We start from the raw sequence: 24,111 nt of genomic DNA on the forward strand, positions 1-24,111 counted from the left end.
GGCTAAGTCCAAACATTGTTGCTAATTGCATCTGTCTTCATTTTCCGCAACTCACTGTATAACACCAACTAAAAAGAAATCTAGATGGAACAAGAACTATTTCGAAACCACAGAGAGCACCTCAAACTTACCTCAATTCTTAGTCCGTAGCTGTACATTTTAGAGATTGCCAACTCTGATTGCTTCTGTCAGAAATCAAAATATAACGCCTGTGAAGTGTTTCTACTGGAATATTTCTCTTTTTTTTTTCATACATGGAGACTGAAAAGGAAAATATATATACATGCTTGTCCCGTGTGCCATATGTGGGGGCACCGAGAGCATGGAAACCTACGTAAGCACCAGTCAAGTAGTACAATTTGGGTTTTCAGATGGCTGCAAGTGATCTCCCATATTGTGACATTTCAGTACACGAGGACTGCTCCAAGTTAAACAGGCGCCTTATGTCACAAGGATTTTTTTTCACCACCACATGTCCAGCTGCATCTCAAAGTTATGGACAGCTTGTTCACAGAGTGCTTTTACCGTCAAGTCCTGAAATCCCGAGAGTCACACCCGCTGCAGGTCACTGTGAGGGCCCTGGCCTTCAATGGCACCTTGGCAGACAGGGGAAAGCCCTCTAGCCCAAAGGACAGTGTATGATTGTTTTAATATATCGACTGACTGCCGTGTGCAGACTTGGAAATTACAAGTGCACAGATCGCCAAAGCATGAGCGTAACTAAAACTGTACACAGAGTTATTATTTGCATCCCTGACAGAGAGATGATGACATTTCATCGTCCCCTTGTGCACTTGCCCGTTACTGATGATGCTGAGCTGTTTTTACAATATCAGTGTCCTTGAGAGACTAAAAAAAAAATCTCTGTGTTGCCCTTTCACAACGGAACATCGACAAAGTGTGCATAACAGTAGGCTATGTGTGCAGTGAGCAGCACTGGATATGACATCAGATCTCTGAAATGTCTCCGTAAGCAAGTTTGTGCTGAGTCCACATCAACAAGTGTGTAATGTGGTAAGAGAGAAGTGCGTAAGCAAGCAAACACATCGAGAGGATGAGATCCACAGGGGCTCCTGAGGGAAATCTGGATAAAATGGTAGATGTGCTTGGAAAGCACATCTAACATTTTCTGATGAAACTGATAGATTCTAGACTCAGCTGACTGTCCTCTCCAATACAGGGAATTATATAAAAATGGAAACGGAGCATGAGAACGACATCATCTGGATTGTTAAGGTCTGCTCTTGCTTGCTAACCATCATGCTGGATGTTGCTGACTGCTGAACAGTGCAATGGCTGTGCAAGTGTGGGTTTACGGTATATTGGAATCACATTTGACCTGTGCCTAAGGCAGAACATGTGCAATTTAGCCTTGAAAATCAAATTCACCTGATTGCAAGTCTAGGACAAAACATTAAGTGATTCTGTAGATGTAAATATGTAAGCTTTTTAAATGAATCATATCACATCTCAAAACATTGCAAAACAAGACACTATGTCCATCACTCATAACTATTATTACATCATTAGAACATTAGAATAATTTCTACGGTATTATTATTATATTTATTATTATTATTTAAAAAAAGGTGTATTTTATTTTATTTCATTTTATTTTCAACGTCAGTCACGCCCACAGCTGGCGAGACCATGACGTAGGCACGGCGTATGCTGTCAAACGAGAAAAAATGGCGTCGATATCAGAAATGTACGATGTGGGTTGGGAAGGTAAGACAAAAGACAATATAGATTCTCCTCAAGTGACATTGAGACTTGTTGTTACATTCTTTAGGGCATTCCGCGGTTTCTTTTGTTCTTTTTATTGTGCAAGAGCACGAGGGAGAGTTCTGTCCAGGACTTAAAAATACGAGCCAACAAGTCGGCGTGTAGAAGAGTAAGCTATTGCTAGTTAGCATGGTTAGCTAACGTATTGTGTTCATCCATACAGCAGACCCATACAGCACATCCTCACTAAGTGAAAGCCGTCATGTGTAACGTAACTGTCGGTGGTGTTAAAAGGTGCGTTCAATGTAAAGCGGTGTCGTTAAGCGGTGTCTGTCTGTTTTCAGGTAACGGCTGTAGCATGCTAGCCAGTCACAGTCATGGCATCGGCTAACGTCAGCTAACGGTATAGCTGAAGTTGCGTCGCAATACATTTCTGGTTCTGCAAAACACAATTGTTCTGTCAGTGCCGTCCTGTCCATGTGCGAGTGCACTGGTAGCACACACGGTATTAAACGTTTCACTCGCTTCTCTGATAATCTTTTAATTTGCACTAACGTTAAATCTGCTTAATGTGCATTTGTGCTATTTTGTCCACAGAGATGAGAGACAAGCTGCGTAAATGGAGAGAAGATAACTGCAGGAATAGTGAGCAAATTGTGGATGTTGGCGAGGAGCTGATCAGTGAACACTCATCTAAACTGGGAGATGACGGTAAGTGTGTCAAGAGTAAATTATTTAACATAATTCCAAAGAATCCTTCAGCAAGCATGCACCCTACTGTTCAGGTAAACACAACAGACAGCGTGTCATCCTTTCCCTGTGGCAGTGCTCACGCCATATAATGGAAGTAAGAGATGAGGACAGCCTGCAGGTCTGTTCAAAGTTTAAAAAATGTTTGTGCTTTGAAAACCAGCAAAGGTCCCTCTGTAATAAAACAGCCAGGCTAGTGTTATTGACTGTGGGTTCATCTGTGAGATAAGATTGATCTCAGTGGGCAATATTCCGCAAGCTAGATTCCGCTCCCCCCTTTTCTTTATTTTTTTTATGGTATATATTTTTCTTTTGGATAATTTTTACACAGGATCGTAGGTTTCCTGTGATGAAGAAAACAGTCATAGCTGAAAAGCCAAGTCCAGAAGTACAAGATCACTTCCATTAAACAGATACTTAGCTGATTTTAGGGGTAAAGGTAAGATACTTAAAGCATGAGAGGAGACAGTTAACAATTTCTTTACCTTGCTTTAGTGTCTTAGATGATGAGTAGGCAACTTCATAAAATAAACGAGTACATTATCAGTAAAAGCAGACAATAGTATTGAATATATGCCAGACTTACTGTAAATGGGGATACAAGACAGTAATGGTGCCAAAGGTGCAATAGAAAGCATCGTCTGTTGCCTAATAACGCACTGGCTTTTTGAAGCAGGAGTGAGTTCTACTTCCCATAAACATATTAAAGGTCATGGTCTTCCTTACAGTACTGTCCTTCTGCATTACCCCATACAACTCCCCCTTTTTCCCTGGTCATTATGATTCATATGGTCCTCAGAAGAGGTGGATAAACACTTAACATGCCATGGGGTTTTTATTGAAACCAGCTCTTAAATTGGCTGTGAAATGGGATGGCAATTATCAAAACAAGAGTTGGAATCATTAAAGTCAAGAAAAACTAGAGGCATTTGTTTGTTTTGGCACGACCCGCCAGATTATGGGTGGAGTTGGATTTTTATTATTCTTTCCAATTAGCGGGGGGGCGTTCATTTGGCTGAGCACGTCCAATTCGCTTGTCAGAGCTGTCCGTCTAGCATGTTGTATTAATTCCATTAATTGGCTTCTGTAGCCAGGCTATTAGTCAGTATGTTATAATGTTACAGTCGACTGAACGAATAAACATTTATAGCTAACCACCAAGTGAACAACATGTTTAAGGAATGGTTGTGCCTGTTAATGATGGCGCTCAACATGCCGTGTTCTACAAATATAATAAATATAATTGTGCTGTGATGTTCAAACTTGCTTGAGATTGGTTTTGCATGACTAGAGAAACATATATATTTGACAATATTCAACCATTAAGCATCACGGATAGGAAAATAGACAAAGCAGACGTCTGTAATTTGAACAATTCATAGGAACCACTCGACAGCACAGTGTCACAATGTTGTGTCAAAGAAATATTAATGTGAACCACAGTCGCACCATCCAGAGGGAGGGATGAGAAACAGAATTCTTCGGTCAGCTACTTTGCTTTCACAAAGCATCAGCAGTGTTTTTAACAATGTTAGCAATGCTGCTATTTAGCTTTGCTCTGATTTATATGCCCAACGTTTTCTGAAAGTATAAAAATCCCCTTTATCGTGTCTCTATAATAGTAGTATATAGTTCAAATGTTTTTACATTTCCTCAAATGTAACATTTCTCCTGAAATTGAATTTGTCATTTATTACCAACCCAGTGTGGGAAAATGAGTAACATGACTGTAAAGCCTTACACGAGGGCGTCTACTTGAAAGAGAGATTATTCTTGTACTTCTGTCCAAGTTTTAAATGAATGTAAGGTTTTTGAACATGATCCTCGATGTATTTCATACACAGAAAGTGGTAAATGGAGCGTTGCATATGAAATTAAATGGGGGGGAAAGTTCTTTGAGTGAACTCTTAAAGCCGAGTCGCATCACAGAAGCTTGTTTGTACGAGCAGCAAACACCACGAGCAGCTGTTGGGGACGGTCTCTGAAGTTGCGACGTAGAGTGTTCGGTTGGATCTGTAATGTGCCGTGTTACAGCAGACAGCGGAATGGAAAGGGCGTTAACACAGTCTTCTTTGTCTGTGTCTCTTCTGCCCAGTATGGATTATTTATGAGCAGGTGATGATTGCAGCGCTGGACTGCAGTCGAGATGACTTGGCTCTGGTAAGTTTTTTTTTATTTTTATTTTTTCCGCTCTTCCTCACACGCCCTAGAGCTTCAAAAGCCATCGTTCACTCTCTCACAGCCATTCCTACTTTGCAGCAACCCCCCCCCCCCCTCTGCCAAAATGTGAAAATCTGATTTTTTATTTGGCCAAATGTCATTACTCCGTCTGTACTTTGAGGGAAAAAAACAATTTTCTGAGAGTTTGGAATTAGAGGGTGTAGCAAATGAGCGGAGAAGCATGCTTCAAGTGTTAGCTGAACTTGGCCATCATTCATGGAGTTCAACTCATTTTTCCCCCTCAGTGTTTATTTTGCCATCCAAAAGCTTAAAGCGATGGTTCTGTCTTCACGTTTTGAAGTATTCATAGCTCTGAAAATGTTCAAATCTGCATGGGATTAAAAAAAAAAAAGACGACAGATCATGATTATTGAAATAGTTGATCTCCAATCAGTATGGACGTGACAACTCCCTCTGCAAAACAGAATGACTCACCGAGTACCGAACAGGCAGGACTCAGTCAGTGGATTTAGTTGCCTGTTGGCGATCCTCTCAGCCCTGCTGCCAGACAGGGAAAGCATACGGACCAGCCTACAGCTGATGGATAGCGTTAACATTTCAGGTCCCACTGCAGACTCTTTCATCTCTTTCAGGAGAATGCTGAATGTGATTCCAACAATTCCTCTGCTCTTATCAAGCCCATCCAAGCTCCACGTGGAGGCATCCTCGACCCCCTTCTTATAGTAGCAAACGTGTTCGCTGAACGGTTAACACACGCAGCAGTAACGGCAGGTTCGCACATCAAAGACTGTGAAATTGGCCTTTCGACGGACTGTTTTGAAGTCGGTGCATTACGTTTGTTTAAGCTGAAACACCGGCAAAATCTGACATTTTCAAGACGGGTGGTTTCTATCTGTAGAGGTATGTGTGTGTGTGTGTGTGAGCAAGAGTGTAACATAACCTTTAGGTGCAGCCAACTATAATTGGTCTCTCTCCTCTGCCCACATCCTTACAGACCTGTCTACAGGAACTGAGGAAGCAGTTTCCAGATAGCCACAGAGTGAAGCGATTATCGGGCATGAGGCTGGAAGCTTTGGAAAGGTAAGCATCAGGTACCAACAGCGCCGGAGGCAAAAGGAGGGCAAGAAAGCCTCGCTGTTTTATAGTAAGGAGGCTCGGGGGCAAGAAACTGTTAGCGGATCTTAAGTGGTACGATGTTCTGGGTGTGTACAGTACGTGTGTGGGGTAGGTTGTGTTTATGTTGGGTCACCCCGCATTCCGTTCAGCACTGGGTAGTACTGTGGCCCTTTTTAAGCCTGAGTCAGGGATTCCCGGGAAGGAAGTGGTCTGGATCTGGATCCCACTGTTATTCTGGGGGTCCCTTAATCTTCTCTGGTTTCAATTCCGACGTTTCCTTATTGTGTTACCCCCTCCTCTCTCTCTTTGCCCTCCCTATTTTCATGCTTTCTTTTCCTGTTTAGTTTTGATCTCGGTTTCGCAAGTTAGTCAGACCCACGTCCATAATGACATGTCCCCCCCCCCCCCCCCTTTCAATGATTGCTTTTCTTTGTGAATCTGCGGATAAAGTAAGCATATTGGAGAGCAAGAGCAGGAAAGATAGACAGGTGGAGTTTTAGTCTGTTCTTAGCCTAAGTGAGGGTGCTCCAATCTGTTTACTAGCTCGCTCACGTTCCCCGCCCGGATCACCATCGCTGGTTTATCGGTTGTGTCGGAGTTTATGTGATAATTGAGAGTGATTGCTTCGGTGCTGTCACATTAAATAAACGACACTCTGGGATCTAATTGGCAGCAGACAGAGCTACACTTGAATGACACAGCTTCAAACAGCTAGGCCCTTCCCCTCCACCCATGTGCGCACACACACACACACACGGTTCCTAAATAAATAAAGCAAATCAAAGTGGCTCGTGAGTGGTCGCCTGGTGCCATCTGAAATCTCCCAAAGTGTGGCTGAGTAATAAAGTGAATGTGAGGGAAGCAGCAGCGCTGGAAGTGGGCCTTCTCAGCGCTAATGGGAACCAGAGTTGCTTCTGTCTGTTGCAGGCGGTGGGCGGGAAAGTTTCTGATCACTGAACCCTGCCTTTGGCTGCTAAAACGTCAGCGTTGCAGATTGCCCCTAATAGGAAAAAAAAAAAGAGTAAAAATCATCCTTCAGCGCATGATTTGACATGACAAGTGAAGTGCACATACCTCCTATTCCCAGATTTCTTTACCGTATGATTTGATATTTACAGCTCATAAATTTCCCTTTTAAACAGTCATGTGAGCTCAGTCCAACCGTTTGAGGCGCTCTGTGTTGGATATTGTTGCCGATCCGGTTCGTGTGTGTGCGTGTGTGTGTGTGTGTGTGTGTGTGTGTTGTGGTATCATTCATGGGCCAAGAGACGGATAACTGAAACAACAGCTTAGCTGCGGATCTGGACCGACGTAAAAGCAGCAATTTCATTTTGTTTAAAGGTGAATCAAACTGGATACAATCAAATCAAAACGCAATCTTCCAAACGGTGCTTTGTTTGTATTGATTTCATGAATCATGGTGAAGCGATATAAGCCTCTCGCATCGTCGGCCGTGTGACCAGCAACCTGAACTTAAACCAGTGTTTATTTCTCCCCTTTAGATCACCACTGATTCCTGCACAGCCTCACTGTAATCATAGGAACCTGCCATGTTGTATACAGAAACTTGATTACCTTGAACTGTGTTTCCCCACCGCCTCATTTTTCGCGACTGGGATTGGTTATAAAACTAATTTGTATCCTTTTCTCTCTCTCTCTCGCTGTCTGAAGGTACGACGAAGCCAACAAGCACTACGATTCCATTCTCCAAGACGACCCCACCAACACGGTAAGACTGAGGAGGAGGGGAAAGAAAGGGAGAAATCCCTCAGTTTAGCGTTCTGCTTTGTGGTCTCAGCTTTAAAAAAAAAAAAAAATTAAAAAAAAAAAAAATATTTGGAGGGCTTTAAATCTGCCGAGGCACTTCGGTGTTAGCAGTGTGAGTTTGCTAAGTTAAACTCCCCTTGGCCCCTCCGACCTCAACCACAGTGCTCATGAGCCCTTCACCCACACAACTGCAAAGTGTTCAAGGGAAGGGGGCTAGGTGGGTGGGGGCTGATTCATGGTCTTAGTCAGTGGCAGACATGTTTGATGGAAGTAAACCGTAAATAAAGGTCTGGCCTTTGAAGATGGTGATTTACTGGACCTCTCAGACCCCCCCCCCCCCCCCGAGTGAACGTGGCTGAGCTCCTGTCCCACCTTCTCCGTTGCCGTCTACCAGCTTCAGGTGCAAAGTCTGCTGTTAAACCAGACAAGCCCTAAATAAATCTTTATTCAACTTCTCTGAAGCTCCCTCCTTGCTATCATCTCAATTTACTATTCACCTCTGTGAGATGACTTGCAGGAGCGTGTCCAGCCAGTGTTCTGCCAATCCCAAACCACCAACCCGAAACATCATGTACCTGCTGTTAATTGTTTCCATAAGGACATGTGGCCCATGCGAGAAAATAAATCTTTTATAGGGTTTTCAAAAGAAACCATGGCCTTATTTATTTTGGCTACACCTCCCGACCCGAAGATGTTCGACACGCTTTTAGATGTTTGAAACATTTTCTCTCAGCTGGCAGAGTGCTACAGACACAGCATAGGCATTTGTGCTTTGGATGCCATGCGAAAAGTTCTGCACATCATCAGTTATCTTCTTTAAACAAATAGAAGGCTAAAGAATCGTTACCTCACTCTGATACACCCCAGCCCGCCTGCTCCCACTGTAGCCTCCTCATCTTTATCAAGCCACAGCTGCTGCTGCCTCCCACCATGTCTCACTCCCACCCTCCCTTTATCAAGACCATCCTGGCTTAAAACACGGCCGCTCACCTCACTTGTACTAAAACTTCAGGACCTCGTCTGGGGCAGAAAGTCAATTTCAAGTTGTTTTGATACAGTTTGAAAGCATCTAATAAGTATAGATTCTATTAAAAATGGCGACGCTACCTAACACTAATGCCACAGAACCGACAGCTGAAGGAATTATAGTTTCTCTCTCTCTCATAGCTGTCGCATTTCTGTCGGAATCAATAACACAAACATTTGTATGGTCTACTTTCCCCAGTGTATGCTCAAGTCTTGATCCATGCCATGGAGATATAACACTGTGACGTTTGCAGTGAATACTTTGAGAATGTTTTATCCCAGTCCTGCTGTCCCAACACAAGATTGAAGAAAAGCCTCAAATCAACGTTGTTTTCTTTAAAACGCATTGAACCACTGTTTAGACAATGGGAGTTTTAACTTCAGTGAATCCCAGGGCACCTCCCCGACACGGCGCAGGTCTTCTGGGGATTCCAGTGACATCGTCGGAAAGGGAATGGTCTGTTTCCTGGTCTCTGCATGCTGGATACTGCCACCCTAGCGAGCGGAGGCTGTCAGTCAAACCCCGGGGCTAGGAATGGAACAAAACAGACAAATAGGTCTTCTGTCCCTGGGATGTTAACCTTTTAAACCTTTTTTTTTTTTTTCACCACAATCCTCGTCCTGAATGCCTTGCGTGTAGCGGCTGGTAGGATGGCATTGTTTGGGTCACCTGTCTTGTGAGCGAGGGGCATATCTCCTCCCTACATGTTCTCCAGCATTGCTCCATAGGATGGGGGCCTGAGAAATGGCGGAAAATTGGCGACCACAAGGAAGACTTGCGAGGCATCCCAGCATGCGAAGCAGAGATTGGAAACTGAGCTGTTGTAATTACAGGCTGTGGAATAGATGTGGTACCCATTAACCAAAATTGTTGAATCAACAAAAATTGCTCAAGGTTTTTATTTTTTTTTTTGCCATGGCAGCGTCCAAAAAATGTTTCAAACTCTTAGCCCTTCCATTTCTTGCTATGTTCCAATACCTACAGCAATGATCTGGCAAAATTCTTGTCTGCGTGCGTAAATGCATTTTTTTCCACCTTTTTTAAATGTTGTATTATTATATCTTCGTGTGAGCATTTCAGATTATGCATTAACCACAACATTTGCATACAAGGATGCACCAATTTCACATTTTTTTGAATCATTGAGTTGACTCAGTGATTGCATTGATACTGGATTCCAAACGGTCTCGTTTCACCCTAATTTTTCAATATAAAAAGCTCGTGTTTCTTAAATAAGCCACTGAGGTTGACCTACATCAGGATCAATTACAGATTCACTGTCGGCCACGATTATATCGTCATCTGAAATTTAAAGCCCCCATTCAGAATTGGTGGACCACATGAATGTGAAGGAAATTGACAGAAATAATAGTTTGACTTACAGAAAACAAAATTGACATTACGTTTTGTAACAAAAATAAAATAAATGACCCGTCTTTCGCTCTTTCACCTCCCCCTTTTTTTCTTCCGTCCAATCCCGCGCATGTACAGTGCTAGGTGTGCCACCCTTGCCGCGATGGTTGTTGTTATAAGGGGAGGTTGCAGAGAGCCAGAGGTGATGTAAATAATCCAGTCCTCACTCCTGAGGCCTCCTCAGACCGCTAATTAAAAACGAATCACGACAACAGAGGGATCAGACCCACTGCCAGGTTTTTCTGGATCATTAGTTAGAGAGAGGAGGAGAGAGAGAGAGGAGTGGTTTGGAATTGCTCTCATTTAATAAAGTGCTGTGTGACTCTCTGGGCTACCAACTTCCATATGTTCTCTTTGAGCCCCAAGTGGTTCTTTATCTGGGAAAGAAAAAAATCTGGGAGAGAGAGAGGGGTGGGTGTGGTGATGGCCGGAGCGCACAAGTGCAAAAAAAAAAAAATCCCCATTGAACCTCAATATAGTGTTTGTTGAATTTTTTTTTTTTGCTTCCCTTTTTTGATATGGTGAGAGGAAAGATCCCACATGCTTGTAATTTAGTCTGAAGTGAGTATACATTCCTGAATCTCACACAGCATCAAGTTCTGGTGAAGTGCACTGCGTGTAAAATAGTGTGATCTTTGTTTTATCGTCAGCGGATGTAAAAAAGAAGAAAGGACGGGCTGACCTCTCACCGGTCATTGTTGCTCGATAACTTCATAACATATTTTAATCATTTACTCTCAATTGGCCTTTAGACCACCCCGATAATAGAAATACTCACTGCTTCTGATGTGAACGGTGTGTTTTGCGAGTAAGATGTAGGAATATTACATTTTAGTGTATGAAGAAGTCATTACTTTTGATCCTGTTAGAATCCTTGGTTTTATCACGATGTTAACTTATTGCTTGTGTGTGTGTTTTCTCTTGAGAAGCTTAAAATATAGCTTGAGGCTGCAGTGTCTCTGCAGGTCGCCGTCCCAGCTTGATGGATGAGTGGATTTCTTGCGACGGCGGTGTCACGAGGCCCAAATTTACAGCTCCCGAGACATGACTCACACACAGCCTTCAATGGCTTTGGTTAGGACTGCAGGAGGGGAAGCCCTACTTCATCAAGTGCCAGTCCATAAATACAATGGGCTGGGGCAGGGCAGTGCTCTTCTAATGGAGCGGCAGCCTCCTGTTAAGGTTTTCACTTACTACCAAAAGGACGAGGGGGGGGGGAAGGAGTAAAACATTTGGAAAAGTCGCAGCAGCAGGAGTAATACTTTCTAATTCAGATTGATGAGAATCTAATCCACTTTAAGGTCATTCCAACATCAAAACGGACGGAAAGCAATTTCCAGCTGATGTCAGTTGGGCTGGTGGAGCTCTAGATGCGTGCCGGCGGGAAGACGAGTGTTGGGGTTTGAGGGAGTGTGCCATTTTCCCCACTTGGTTAGGTTATGACTCACCCCTTTATCGCAGCCACTGAGCTCATTCCAGCTCCCCCAAGCGTGGACTCAATGTGTGTCCATCTCCTGTTGGACGCCGCCACTAACTATTTCCAATCACGTCTCGGGAGGCTTATGTTCAGTTGAGATTCCCAGCGATAAAATGAATTAACTCGACAAACTTGGCGTTCGCGTCGAATGTGTCGCCGCCCTTTTATTTATTTTTTTTTCACGCTGATTCATCTCGCAGAAATGATTCAGTCTCACAGAGATACTTGGAACCGGATTGTGGTGTGCTGAAAAGGAGCTAATGTACACACTTAAAACTCACAACTCTTACACTCACCACCCCCCCCCCCCCCCCCTCCCCCTCCCTCACAGACAAACACTCGAGAGCTGAGCTCCTAATCCTGTTTACTCTCTGCTCCACAGGCAGCAAGGAAGCGCAAGATCTCCATACTGAAGGCCCAGGGGAAGAACGCTGAAGCCATCCGGGAGCTCAATGAGTATCTGGAGCAGTGAGTGTTTGTACGAGAGGGTCAACCCCCCCCCCCCCCCTCTCCCCCCCTCCCCTCTCCTGGCTTTTATTTTAATTAAAAACCAAGTTTGCTTTCAATTGAGCTGGCACGACTAGCGCATGAAATGCCAGCAGACTGTTTCTCCTACCTTGACGGTTGAATGTTGTACTTGCATCTCTACATTACTATGTAACAAGTGCATTCCCTGTTTTAATATTCGCGCACGGTGCTGTGTTTGAGGAGGAGGAGTTATTGTCATGGTTTTTGTTCACAGGTTTGTGGGGGATCAAGAAGCGTGGCATGAGTTGTCAGAGCTCTACATCAACGAACACGAGTAAATACATCTCTTTTTTTTAATGCACCATATTTTATATATGAAATCAGATTTACTTTGCACTTCCTAATGGCATACAACACAATTGTGACTTTTCTTTACATTTATTTGAAAAAGTAATTCATCACATAAATGAAGCTCGATAAGTTTGCTTTTCAACTTTGCATTGAAATGTTTTTATCAAGCTTTACAACGTGCATCCATTCATGAGTAGACTCTTAATAGATGTAACAGGAGGGCCTCATTTTCTCCATTACGTGCATGTACTTTTCAGCCTGTCTAATCAATGTACAGCTTTGAAACAAAAGCCCATATTCTTTGTGGTTATGACCAATTTGAACCAAAACACAATTCAGACCTTTTGATCTTACAGTTGGAGGATAAACTAAACTCCTGTTATTACAAGGGTTAGCTACTAAGTATTCCGGAGCATTGATTTCTCAACAACAAATTGAATAAAGAACCAAGACGAGGTAGAAATGGTAAATATCTCAACGGGGTAAAAGCATAAAAGGAGACGCAAAACAGGAAATGATGTATTCAACCAGCTGTGTGCTCATTGTCTGTTCAAACACGCTCACTTGACCTAAGAAATGGTTAAACTCCAAAAACAAGCATACGTTCTTTTCCTCACATCAGTTAAATATGTCGGCATGGCATCATCATGCTCGACCTCATAAAAACAAATCATTTGAACGTGAATTTCGTTGTCTGCGTGGCAGAAAGTACACGTTCTGAGGAGAGATGAGGTGTATCTGCTGCACGTGAAGTTTTTTATTTTAGTGTGTAAATGGCAGATGTTTACCATTTAAAAAAAAAAAAAAAAAAGTGCCTTGGAAACCAGTAATCTGTTTCCAGTAAGGCGGCCACATGTCCGAGATGTATCTGTCAGCTTAACGGGCCGTCCCATCAGACTGACGGCTTGATCTCCGGAGGGCCGTTGCATGGGCCACAATGGAAGGCGGCGAGATGCCGAACTCAGCCAGGGGTCTGAATGGAGCCCTGTCCATGTTTGTCACATAAGAGTAGTTTAATAGGATTTCGGTCCTAAGCCCCCTCTCCTACATATGAGAGCAGAAAGACTTCCCGGCCTCCCGCTGATATCTCAGTTGCCAAGGAGAATGGCCAGACAGACAAGAGCATTGTCGGGAGAAAAAAATAATTTTGTTTGTGTCACCTTTTATTCTCCCCCCCCCCCCCCCCCCCCCCCTTAATTGTCTGGGGCTCAGAAGTAAGTGAAGCGGTGTCTGTAGTTTGAACTATGGTTCTATACGTACGTGTGTGTGTGTGTGTGTGTGTGGGGGGGGGGCGCTGGCTGATCGGTTGCTCCGGTACGACGGCAGCGGCAGCAGGAATGTGCAGCGCGCTGAGAAGGCTACTTATTGGATATTTCGTGCTTTTGTCCTGGAGGCTTTATTGCTGTAGTAGCCAGAGGAAATCCAGGGGTGAGCGGATTATCTCCCGGCTTATCCCAACACTTCTAATATCACACCATTCACTCCCACAGCCCCTTATCTACAGGCGTGTCAATTTCTTTTCTTTGTTTTCTTTATTTTGGGTTACAAAACTCCCTGTTTCCCCTCCTCCTCCTCTTCCGGAGAGCCGGGCATTATCGTCGCTCTTTTCCAGAGGGATAGAGCAGGGGCCCAGAGAGAGGGAGAGAGAGAGAGAGAGAGAGAGAGAGAGAGCACTTGCTGTGAGATTCCCAGGAGAAGGTGGTGGCACTTTTCTACCCCCCCACCCTCCACCCCTCCCAGCCAGAGAAAACAGAGGGTGATGGAGAAGCGAGGAAGAGAAATAAACTCTCCTCCCCTAACTGCGCGACACCCTGGGAGCTAAAAATATACAAAGCAGTGTGTCTCTGCCCTGCCGTTGTTAGGGGTTGCAGCAGGCATCGGTGTTAACGCATTAAAAGCGTAATTAATAGCCCCTGAGTTGACACTGTTAAAACAATCCTCGTGCCAGCGGTGTTTAGATTATTTTGTCTGTTTTTGTCTGCACGGAGCAACTGTCGGTACCGGCTGCCGGCTCTCCTTCTGACCCAGCCCTGCCAGACTTGCAGAATTGGACTGGTCATCCAGAATTACAGGATAAATAGTAATCATTTATTCAAACGTACTTAGCCCAGTCTGAATCCATGTTTGTCTCACTACGCACTCAGAATGTGGTATTGAAATGGGGGTGGTGATGGTTTTTTACTAACCTCCAAAAGAAACAAATAGGATTCTCACAGCCTCGCACATGATGGTGGCTACAACCTTACTCCAGCACTGTGGTGAAGAGCGAGCTCAGGAGCGTCCGTAGAGAGCGGCTCGGTGATGGGGGGGGGGGGTCAGATGGCTTAGAGGAGGAGTGGAAGAGGTAAGGGTCTGGCTCTGGTACAAGACTCTGGTTGAGGGGCTGATGGAGCGGGCTCTGTTGCAGGCCGCGGCATGAACATCTGAAAGTCTTTATGGAGAGGAAGTGGTAATTGTAAGCAGCCCCCAACCTTCCAAGCCCTCTGATTTCCCCCCCCCCCCCCCCACTAACCCCCTTCCCCCTGTTTATTTCTTTCTTTCTCTGTCCCCACCTTCCTCTCCCTTCTATCCTGTTAATCTGTCAGCTAGTTGCCATGGCTGACTTAAAATAGGCCGATGTGGCGGGCAACATTTTTGGACCATTTAGGTTCCCGCAAAAACTCTTTACTCAGCATTTCCCTCTTCCATAAGTCCGTCGATGCGAGCAGTTGTCCATCGGTGTCTCTTTTAACTGATAAGGATCGTTCGCAAAAACGCGTAAAATCTTTAAATGTGCTGATGGACGGCCAGAGCAGCCCCACCGGCTTCTGTTTTACGGCTCTGTGTCCGATGATATACTGTATCTGGGCCGGTGAAGGGGAAACTGTCTGAGTAGTGGAGTAGCGGCAGATTAGTGTGAGGTCAACAGCTCAGCAGTCTGCTGCTGAGAAGTGATCTCATCTGAGTATAGGCACAGTGTGCCAGCTCCTACTGTAGTGCTGACCTCAGGAAGGTAGTTAACTACACACTAACGGCTGACAAAAAACAACACACACGGACGGACAGCATTGATCCTCAGGAGTGAAGATCATCACCGCGCTAGATCGGCTTTTACCTTTTTGTTTGCTGTCTGGACTTAAGCTTGTAAATAATGATGTCATGTAGTGGATCTTTACAGATCTCCGGGCTCAAATTCTGTCGTGTGTCAACTGACCCGTACCCCATTTCAGATTTATACCCGCAACTTTATTAGGCGTAGATGTTGTGCTTCACAGTTGAGCAGGCTCGAGGATGACACGTGCACAGCTGTATCAATCGGCTCCCTTGTTCTCCTTGTCATTTGCACAGCTATGGAAAAGCGGCGTTTTGTCTGGAGGAGCTGATGATGTCCAACCCTCACAATCACTTGTACTGTGAGCAGTACGCTGAGGTAGGTACTCTGCCTGGATGTCCGTCATCGAGCATGGGGGGGGGGGGCAAGCTGTGGAATAAATGTTAGCGCTCTGTGAACGGCGTCTCTCTGTAAACCAAGAGAGACACCGACACGTACTTAACGTCAGTGGGAGTACAGGCCCATGAAAGCAGATGTGTTTACACTGGGGTTGTCACGTGTTGCTTATTCAGATGTCATGCTGTCATTGCTCGAGCCGCCCTTCAGCACCGCTTATTGGCCGTGTTTAATGCCTCCTCACACAGGTGAAGTACACTCAGGGGGGGCTGGAAAACCTGGAGCTGTCCCGGAAGTATTTTGCGCAGGCGCTGCGGCTGAACAACCGAAACATGAGGGCATTGTTTGGTCTGTACATGGTGAGTACTGCTTTGCATGAGGAGAAAGAAAGAAAAAACAAAAACAGTTTTTTTTTTTTGGTAACTCTGTGGTTTGTCAAGGTTGAGGCTGGTCACTGAGTGTGTCAAGCACAACGTGTGTGTGTGTGTGTGTGTGTGTGTGTGTGTGTGTGTGTGTGTGTGTGTGTGTGTGTGTGTGTGTGTGTGTGTGTGTGTGTGTGTGTGTGTGTGTGTGTGTGTGTGTGTGTGTGTGTGTGTGTGTGTGTGTGTGTGTGTGTGTGTGTGTGTGTGTGTGTGTGTGTGTGTGTGTGTGTGGGGGAGTGAAGAAGGGGCTCTCAGACAGGTCATCTCACTGCTGACTCAGACGGTGAACTCCAGCATTGGAAAAAAGTCTGCCCCTCTGGAGTGCTTTATTTTAGTAATAACACCCCTTTGGTTTGACTTTTTTTTATGTTTATGACTTAAATAAATAAAGTAGTCGCGGAGTAAAAAAAGAGGCAGGAGAGAGAGAGAGCAGGAAGACTGCTGCAAGCATTTTGTCACCGGCAAATTATCCAACCAGGTGCCAGTTTGATTGTAGTCTCGGCCCAGCAGCCCTTTAATCTACATATTTCTTTAAACAGGATGTTGTCCGCTGGTGCCAATGCATCATATGTAAGTGAGACTTGACATAAAAACACAAACGAATAAAAAGGTCGAGAGGGGAAGCAGGCCCAACACAGAGAGGCCCCAGTGTTTTTCCTCTGTGCTGCGCTGGGATTCTTCAGGTAGTCCAAACACCTCACAGCAGCTCATTGCCTCTGAAAGCACTCGGAGGTGTAGGCGGAGTACGGCAGGGCCAGAACCAAGACATTGGCTTTCTGGTAACGCTCACGTTCTGTCCGGAGACAGAGCAGGCCCTGTGCGGGTCTCCTGACAAGTCGTCCACTGACACCCGGGGTATTATCAAGCGGGAGTTTATTCTTTATCAGTCACAGATCCGTCTCGAGAGTGTGTGTTTTGCAGATCGTCAGCGAGTTTCGGGGGTCCACATCTTTGACAGGTGCAGGAAGTTCAGTGAAAGGACAGGAAACTGTCACCAAACCACTCAGTCGGACAGAAGACCTGGTAGCACTAACCGCAGTCGGGTTGTGGGTTAGTTACTCACAACACTTGCTTGGGGATAAAAAATAAACCGGCGCACGCAGTTGTTCTGGGATAGCCTGTCTGAGTTGACAAAATCTAAATTAAGGTTGCTCTTGGGTCAAGAATAGAGAAAATGCTTACTAAAAAATACAGAAGCCAAACCGTTTGATAGAAGAAGAAAGGAGCAGGGCCAGGTTGATTTGGTGTGTAGTTAAAGTTCCAGCGCGCTGGTGGCGAGGGCTTTGAAGTGCATGCAGGGAAAGCCCTCTGGGGTTCGCTGTGTGGCGATGATGGCAGCAACATGGGAAAGACATGGGATGTGTGGTTGTGGAGGGGAGCTGTCGGGGGCGAGCAGAGGTCGTGAATCACACAGCGGTCCTCTCACTGAGCGCCGCTTTTATTCTTTCTTTAAAAAAAAAAAAAAAAAAAGACATACAAGGTCTTTTCATCGCAGTGAATCGATGGTGTCGGAGGAATTAGGCCCCGTTAAGTGACAGTTCACGTACGAAGCATTAAAGCACTCACTTTTTCCTCCCCGTGAGTGATTTCTCCTGTGTCATCAGGTCATGGTCTGCTTTTGCTCTCCATTCTGCCACAATGACTGGTGGAGTGGTAGATGGTAAGAGTGGTTGCACATTCATCTCAATTACATTTAATTTTTTATTGCTGTTTCAACAAGTTTTGATATAAGGAACCCCCCCCCCCCCCCCCCCTCCGGTTTCTCTCCTTCACTACTTCTTCCCGTTTTGTTTCCCCCTCTAGTCCGCAAGTCACATCGCTGCCAGTCCAAAAGTTAGTGCCAAGGTGAAGAAGGACAACATGAAGTACGCTGGCTGGGCTGCCACTCAAATAAATAGAGCCTATAAGGTGAGTCGCATAACAACCGTCATCTCCTCTGTGTGTGTTATTCTTGCCGCTGTCGTCATTACTCTCGTCTTGCCTCCATATCGTTTGTGCCCCTCTCTTACTGAAAAACTACTTTTTCCCCCACATCCCCCTTCATTCCACCAGACGCAACCACTTCTCATGACTCTTCTGTTGTGTGTTTTTTTTATTTGCTTTCATGGGTTGTTTGTACACAACATCCTAGAAATCCCCTCATTTGCATAGTATGTGAAAAGAATTCCCGGCCACCGAATGACCCCAGAATGCACGGCGATCCTGGAGGATGCCTTTCGAACTCGCAGCGTTGTAATAACAACCTGGAGTGTCTTTCGCCGTGTCTGGGTACATTTACTGTTAATGTGTTGATTTAAGGCCACAAACGTCTGCAAAGACTTTATTCCACACCCGGGCCTCGCCGATGAGCTTCTCGCAGAGCCACAGGCTGCTCCTGCGAGGACCACAATCACGCTAAACTGTAGCAGAGAGCTGTCTACATCAGTGGTTCTCAACGCGAGGTTCAATGACCCTCACGGGCCTTTGGCCTGAATCTAGGAGGTCCCCAAGCCAATTCACAAGCCGGATTATTGATATTGATGTTTCTTCAGTTACAGCGTTTCCTAACTAAGCATACATTTAATATGAAATCAACGTAGACATTTAGATTGGAGTCTCTGAAGTTAAATCTGATCGTCGGCGGCCAATGAACCTATTTGTGGTCCATTTTGAGTGTAGGACAGTAAGTATAGTGACGGACCCTTGAGGTATGTGTTGTGACTTGATATATTACTATAGAGTGTAAGAATGTGGACGTACCAAGTTGATACGGGATGGAACTCTGTGTGTGTGTACATGTGTGCCCACGTATTAGTATCGGCACATGCACACAAAGCAAGAAGAGGGAAAAAGTGAGGAGCCTCCTCACATGGTATCACTAAAATGGTTTGTGCTGTTGTCATAGAAACACAAGTATAAAAGCATATTTATAAAAAAATTAAAAAAATCTTGCCGTGTGTTATTCGAGCAGCGGCAGTTAAACATGTAATAAGCGGTTCCTTGCTGAGCATGTGTGCGTCCTGTTGAGAGAGGCTGAGCCTCTAAAGAGCTCGTCTCACCACACTCGGCCTCACAGACACAAGTATGACGGCTCTATTGGAAAAAAGTGTGCACGTGAGTGACGTCCCGGTGGATGGCCGTTCTCTTTGGGAGCTCTTGCAGAAGCGTCGTGGAAGAGCTCCGACTTGTTCCTTCAGGTTTGACTCAAAGTGGAACGTTGTAACCGAAGAGGTGCGGCTTGTTTGGTTTACGTTAACACGTCATGTGTTTGTAGATGTCCCTGATGAATGGCAACATGTAGAGGTGGTTTGGTGAACCAGATCAGTCGGTCAAATGTCTGGTTTCCAACTGTGTTTTGAATCCGTTATTGCCAGTTTCCTGGCTGTATACGAGCACATCGAATACGTTTGGAAACGGACATATTGTAACATGACTTTGGGACATCATCTGAAACTCGTTAAAGAGATGAGACGGCGGCATGATTGGTAGTGTAGCACATGTTTTCCTCGCTTAAATATCTTCTTTATTGCAAAGGTTGTGTGGCAGATGGTTTACCCACAGACGGGGAACACATTTCCTCTCGTGCTTTCAGTGCATGTGAGCGTGCCCCAAAGGTTAGCCCCGGGGCACCGCTCTGCACCGCTCTGTTGCGGCAGTTACAACACTGTTCCAACCATCGGCGTCATCGCGGAAGCATAGCACCCTTTAGGTAAACACAGTCAGCTCTGTCGGCACCGTTGGCTCGCCTTTGACATGTTCAGAGCCGCTGAGAGGCAATAGAAATGTCCCCGATCTCGGATCTTGCACCTTTTTTAAATCGGGAAGCTGATGCGAGCATCACTATGACCCACTAGAGCTTCATCCCGCCCCTCTGCTTCTGCCCTGCTCTACATCCTCTTGTATTTATTTACGTTGAGTGTGTACGTACAGTGTGTGTGTATGCAAGCCTGGCACCACGCACATGTGTGCTTGTAGATGTTGTTTTTTGGGTTGCCGTGTGAGACAAGCTAAATGACAAGGTGTGAGGTTGCCTCCCCTCCTCCAGTGAAGTGACTTCTGAGACTGTGGGCCTCCGTCAGACCGCTGCTGTGGGCTTGTGCTTGCTGATTGATGACCCCCTTTTCTTATTTTTTTTTTTTAAGCGTTTGCTCGTGTCAGTCGTCTACTTTTATTAGGCCCCCGGTACCTGGTGATTGTCATACCTCAGTGTGAGAAAAAGGTGGGCAGGTGAGTGCAAGTGGGTGCAGACGTCAGCGAGAGGTCGCCACCGACTGGGTTTTAATAAGAAATGTAATTACCTCGGTGGGGTCGGTTGACGTGTAAAAGACCCGGAGATGTGTGTGTCGTAGGTGCGGGGGGAGGGAGAGGCTTCAAAGCAGCACTACACGGCCTGCCCTCCTGCCCTGAACCTCCTCACAGATTCTCTGATTAGCTCCTCTGTCACGGACCACAGGCTCCCGCTGCGTCACGACTCTATTATCAGAAGCTCTAAATAGTCGTGGAGCTGTCGGGTCTGCTCCTACTGTTTGCAGAGCAGGGCGGGAGTTAATGTGGTGGTCTCACCTCAGGCCGGGGGAGATAATTGACTACCGGGCCCGGGGTAATGGCGCATTAGGCAGCGAGACAATGAAATGCACCGATCATTACGGCTACCCCACCGTGCGCACACACACCCTACATCTAGACGGATGAGTCACACTGGGAAATTACGTGGCCAATTGCACACCTTTAGCCAGCTGCTCTGCCGTGGAAATACAGTAACGGCTCGGTTCAGGCTGCAGTTGGTTCCTGTTTTTGTAAAGGCCTGAGCGTGGCCAAAGGGGGGGGGGGGTTTGGAAGAAAGCCAGGATGAGGGCACAATACTTTACTTCCTACAGCCAACCTTGTGTCTCAAGTATTGAAATGATTATGTTTACAATGAGTGAGTGTGCACACACACACACACACACACACTCTCGAGGAGCTCATCTCTCACCTTGGAGGACATGCAGCGATGCGCTCTGTTGTCCAGCGGCAGCATTGAAACAGTATCTCTCCCCCCCCCCCCCCCCGCCTGCCTTTGACTCTGGGTAATGGTGTTTTCATAATGATTTAATTGAAAGGACACCCGCAATGCTGTTCCCTCCTGCTTGTCCTCTGCTGTGTTAGATGTGTCGTCGTAGTTGCTGACACATCTGCAATGCTTCTACACAGTAGCCGTCTCTTTTATATGATGATTGATCCCCTTCAGGATGAATTGTAATAACTTTGATGATCCCATCATCAGGATAACCTTTGTCATTTGTCCAATACTTTGGCTTTCTGACCAAATACCTGTTAAACTATTGGCATTGCCCTCAGCCACAACTGTACTCTGTCATTGGTGCTAATTGGTGAACGTTAAGGTGGTGAACATGGTAAGCATTGTACTTATGTAAGCACGCTGATGTTAGCATCTAGCTCTAAGAACCGCTGTGCCTAAATACAGGGTGTGTACTTCAACAATACATAATGGTGTTGCTATGTTTTACATCTCAGTGTAGCTCCGCAAGCTTTAACATTATAGTAACTACGATGGAAGCTGAGAAAGAAAATGCATCTGACTCGACTGCATACCATCGTTTAATACATTTACTGTAATATATATTTGTGAGTTATTTTTAGAAAGATCTTGATTCATGTCGATCTCTAAATGTGGGTGAAGTGAGGGTAATTAGACCGGCCCATCAGTCTAACCCTGGTCCCCTGCCCAAGGTTAGGGAAGTTGTCTCTCTCTCTCTGTATTTTTTGAGGGGATGCCTCGTCCGCTGCAGAGTTTAATTGGGAAGAAGAAGAAAAAAAGAGTGTGCCTGTATGTGCGCGCATGAGTAATCCTGGATGTGCTTGTGGATTATCATTCGCGGCACTTCCTGTGAAGCCCCGTGGACGCAGTGCACAGATTAGAGAGGAGTGCTACGTACTCCTGTACTGGAGGCCATGGAAGTGGACTAATCATGTGGGCATCCTGTTTCAGAACACACACACACACACAGATCTAAAATGGCACTTACGCAACAGTTGAGGGAAAAACCTGATTAAAAACCGATTAGTGGTATTATGTGACTTTGCACGGCCTGTCTACCAATGCTATGTAAAGACCACTGTCGCCTCTCTCTTGATCATTTTTTGCGAACTCCTTGAAGCGTGGTGTAAGGTGGATGTTTTGTGGATGTGTTTTAAAGTGTGTGTTCGGCAGAGAGACCAAACGAGCTGATGTTCTCCCCCCCTCCCCCCCTTGTGTCTCTCTCGCCTTTCACCTTCCCTCTCTGTCGTGCAGCTGGCCGGTCGCGGCACCAAGGAGAGCAAATGCTCCATGAAGGCGGTGGAGGAGATGCTGGAGTCCATGCAGATCACCATGTCCTAGATGTCCTCGTCCTACGCCTTCCTCCTGTTCACACGCAGCCACTTGGGGAGAGACACGGCAGCTCAACTGTTTGTTTTTTTCCCCTTGTTTTTCCTTTCAAGTTCGGCTTTGTAATTGATTGAACTAGACACGGACAATGGAAGACATTAGTTTAACTCAAGTGCAAAGGTTTCCTCCCCCCACCCATCTGGAACCCGCAAACAGCAAATTCCAAGTACTCCAATTTATTTAAACAAGTTCTACTTAGTATTAACCCAGCTGTGATTTCCCATCTGACTGGATTATTTTTTCCGTCTGCATCCCATGCTGTCTTTTAGGGCCGTCTCTAACCCTAGATCACTAATTTAGCACATCAAGGCTGTAGCTGTGTGAGCAGGAAAGATACGCTGTACAGTAAAAGCTATTTATAAAGACAATGTGGAGCCCCCACCTGTCTGCACTGAGGTCCTTTACTGTTTCCGTGCTATCTGTAAATGAAACATCTTTTATCGAATACTTTTTTTGTTTTGTTTAATCTATCAAAATGTCTTAATAAAAGTAGAACTGATTACCAATACTTTTTCTTCATGGGTGTTTGTAGCAGCGCAGTTAGTCGGTTGTTGTTTTTTTTGTTTTCCATGCGGTGAAATAGCCCCGTTGTACTCAGCAGGGACACTTGTCACATTTGAACCTGCTATAATTATCCTGGAGAAGGATGAGGGACGTTTGTCATGTCAAGGCCGATGTGGTAACAACAGGGGCATCAGACGGGGGGGCGGGGCCTCTTCTTTCCCAGCAATTCCAGCTGCAAAGTCCTGCCTTTCAATTACGTTGGACAGCAGCTGAACCAACTTCAGCGCGCTGAAGAACACCTCTGTCATTTCAGTTTAGAGAGCCTCCAGAGAGCGCTGCCAGTAATTTACACGCCACAAGTTGGAAAGAAGAAAAAAAAAAAAAGTGTATTCATGAATCTGAACTGTCGAGACAGGCGGCGAGGAAAGACATTTTAGTGCTGTGAGAGGCCGCTTTCCTCTGCTGTTCACTTCGGTGTAAGTATCGAATCTGAATTGATCCAAGCGATCGTCAAAAGCTGTCGCTCACCCGTGCAGTGTCAGCTGTTGCATCCATTTCTTTTGATTATTAAGTCGCAGCAATTGTCTCATAATTTCACTCTCCGGCTGGTGGAAAACTTGAGTGTTGAGTTTATGCTTTTTTTTTTTTTTTTTTTTTTGGACAGCGTTTGAATTGAGAGGTCACCAGCTCAAAGCCCCGAGTGTGGAAAGCTGTTTTCTGAAGTTTTTAATACTCTCTGGACTTGGTCAGTGGATGAATGCGTCTGCGTTTGATTTGTCTCACCAATCTGGCGGAACCAATGAAGGCCAGGGGGACGTTTGAGTGTAAACTGATTTGAGTTATTTTTACAGGAAAAGGGCCGAGGCTAACTGAGGCTCCTTTTGAAGAGTTACAGGGTGAGAGCTGTTTTGATTCGGAGCAATTTTTTGTGTTGCAGCTCCCACGCAAATATTGCCATATAGGTCATTTATGAACTTGTAAAAAGAGTGGGGAATAGAAGGTTGTCAATCAGTTTGATGGCTCGTCGTGACTGAGGCAATAGTGCCATCTGTAGTCTGGATGAAGAACTCAGGA

At 45.4% G+C, this 24,111-nt stretch overlaps 1 protein-coding gene across 2 annotated transcripts; it reads left to right on the plus strand.

The window, feature by feature from the left end:
- Positions 1-1,654: 1,654 nt before the first annotated feature.
- On the plus strand, positions 1,655-23,041 carry emc2 (ER membrane protein complex subunit 2). 2 transcript variants are annotated; one of them, XR_012955819.1, is made up of 12 exons: positions 1,655-1,728; positions 2,323-2,436; positions 4,571-4,635; positions 5,651-5,736; positions 7,444-7,501; positions 11,839-11,924; positions 12,199-12,258; positions 15,603-15,684; positions 15,951-16,061; positions 17,729-17,784; positions 17,928-18,032; positions 22,399-23,041. XR_012955819.1 is itself a non-coding variant. In XM_076096673.1 (11 exons), exons 1-11 carry the CDS (start codon positions 1,689-1,691, stop codon positions 22,483-22,485), a joined length of 894 nt encoding a protein of 297 aa, XP_075952788.1. In that variant the 5' UTR covers positions 1,655-1,688; the 3' UTR covers positions 22,486-23,041. The 2 variants fall into 2 exon arrangements, 1 of the variants encoding a protein (XP_075952788.1); XM_076096673.1 differs by lacking the exon at positions 17,729-17,784.
- Positions 23,042-24,111: the final 1,070 nt, after the last annotated feature.

The sequence above is a fragment of the Anarhichas minor genome, unplaced genomic scaffold (genome assembly GCF_050575085.1).
Source record: "Anarhichas minor isolate MPS153535 unplaced genomic scaffold, ASM5057508v1 ptg000022l, whole genome shotgun sequence".
Taxonomy (NCBI): domain Eukaryota; kingdom Metazoa; phylum Chordata; class Actinopteri; order Perciformes; family Anarhichadidae; genus Anarhichas; species Anarhichas minor.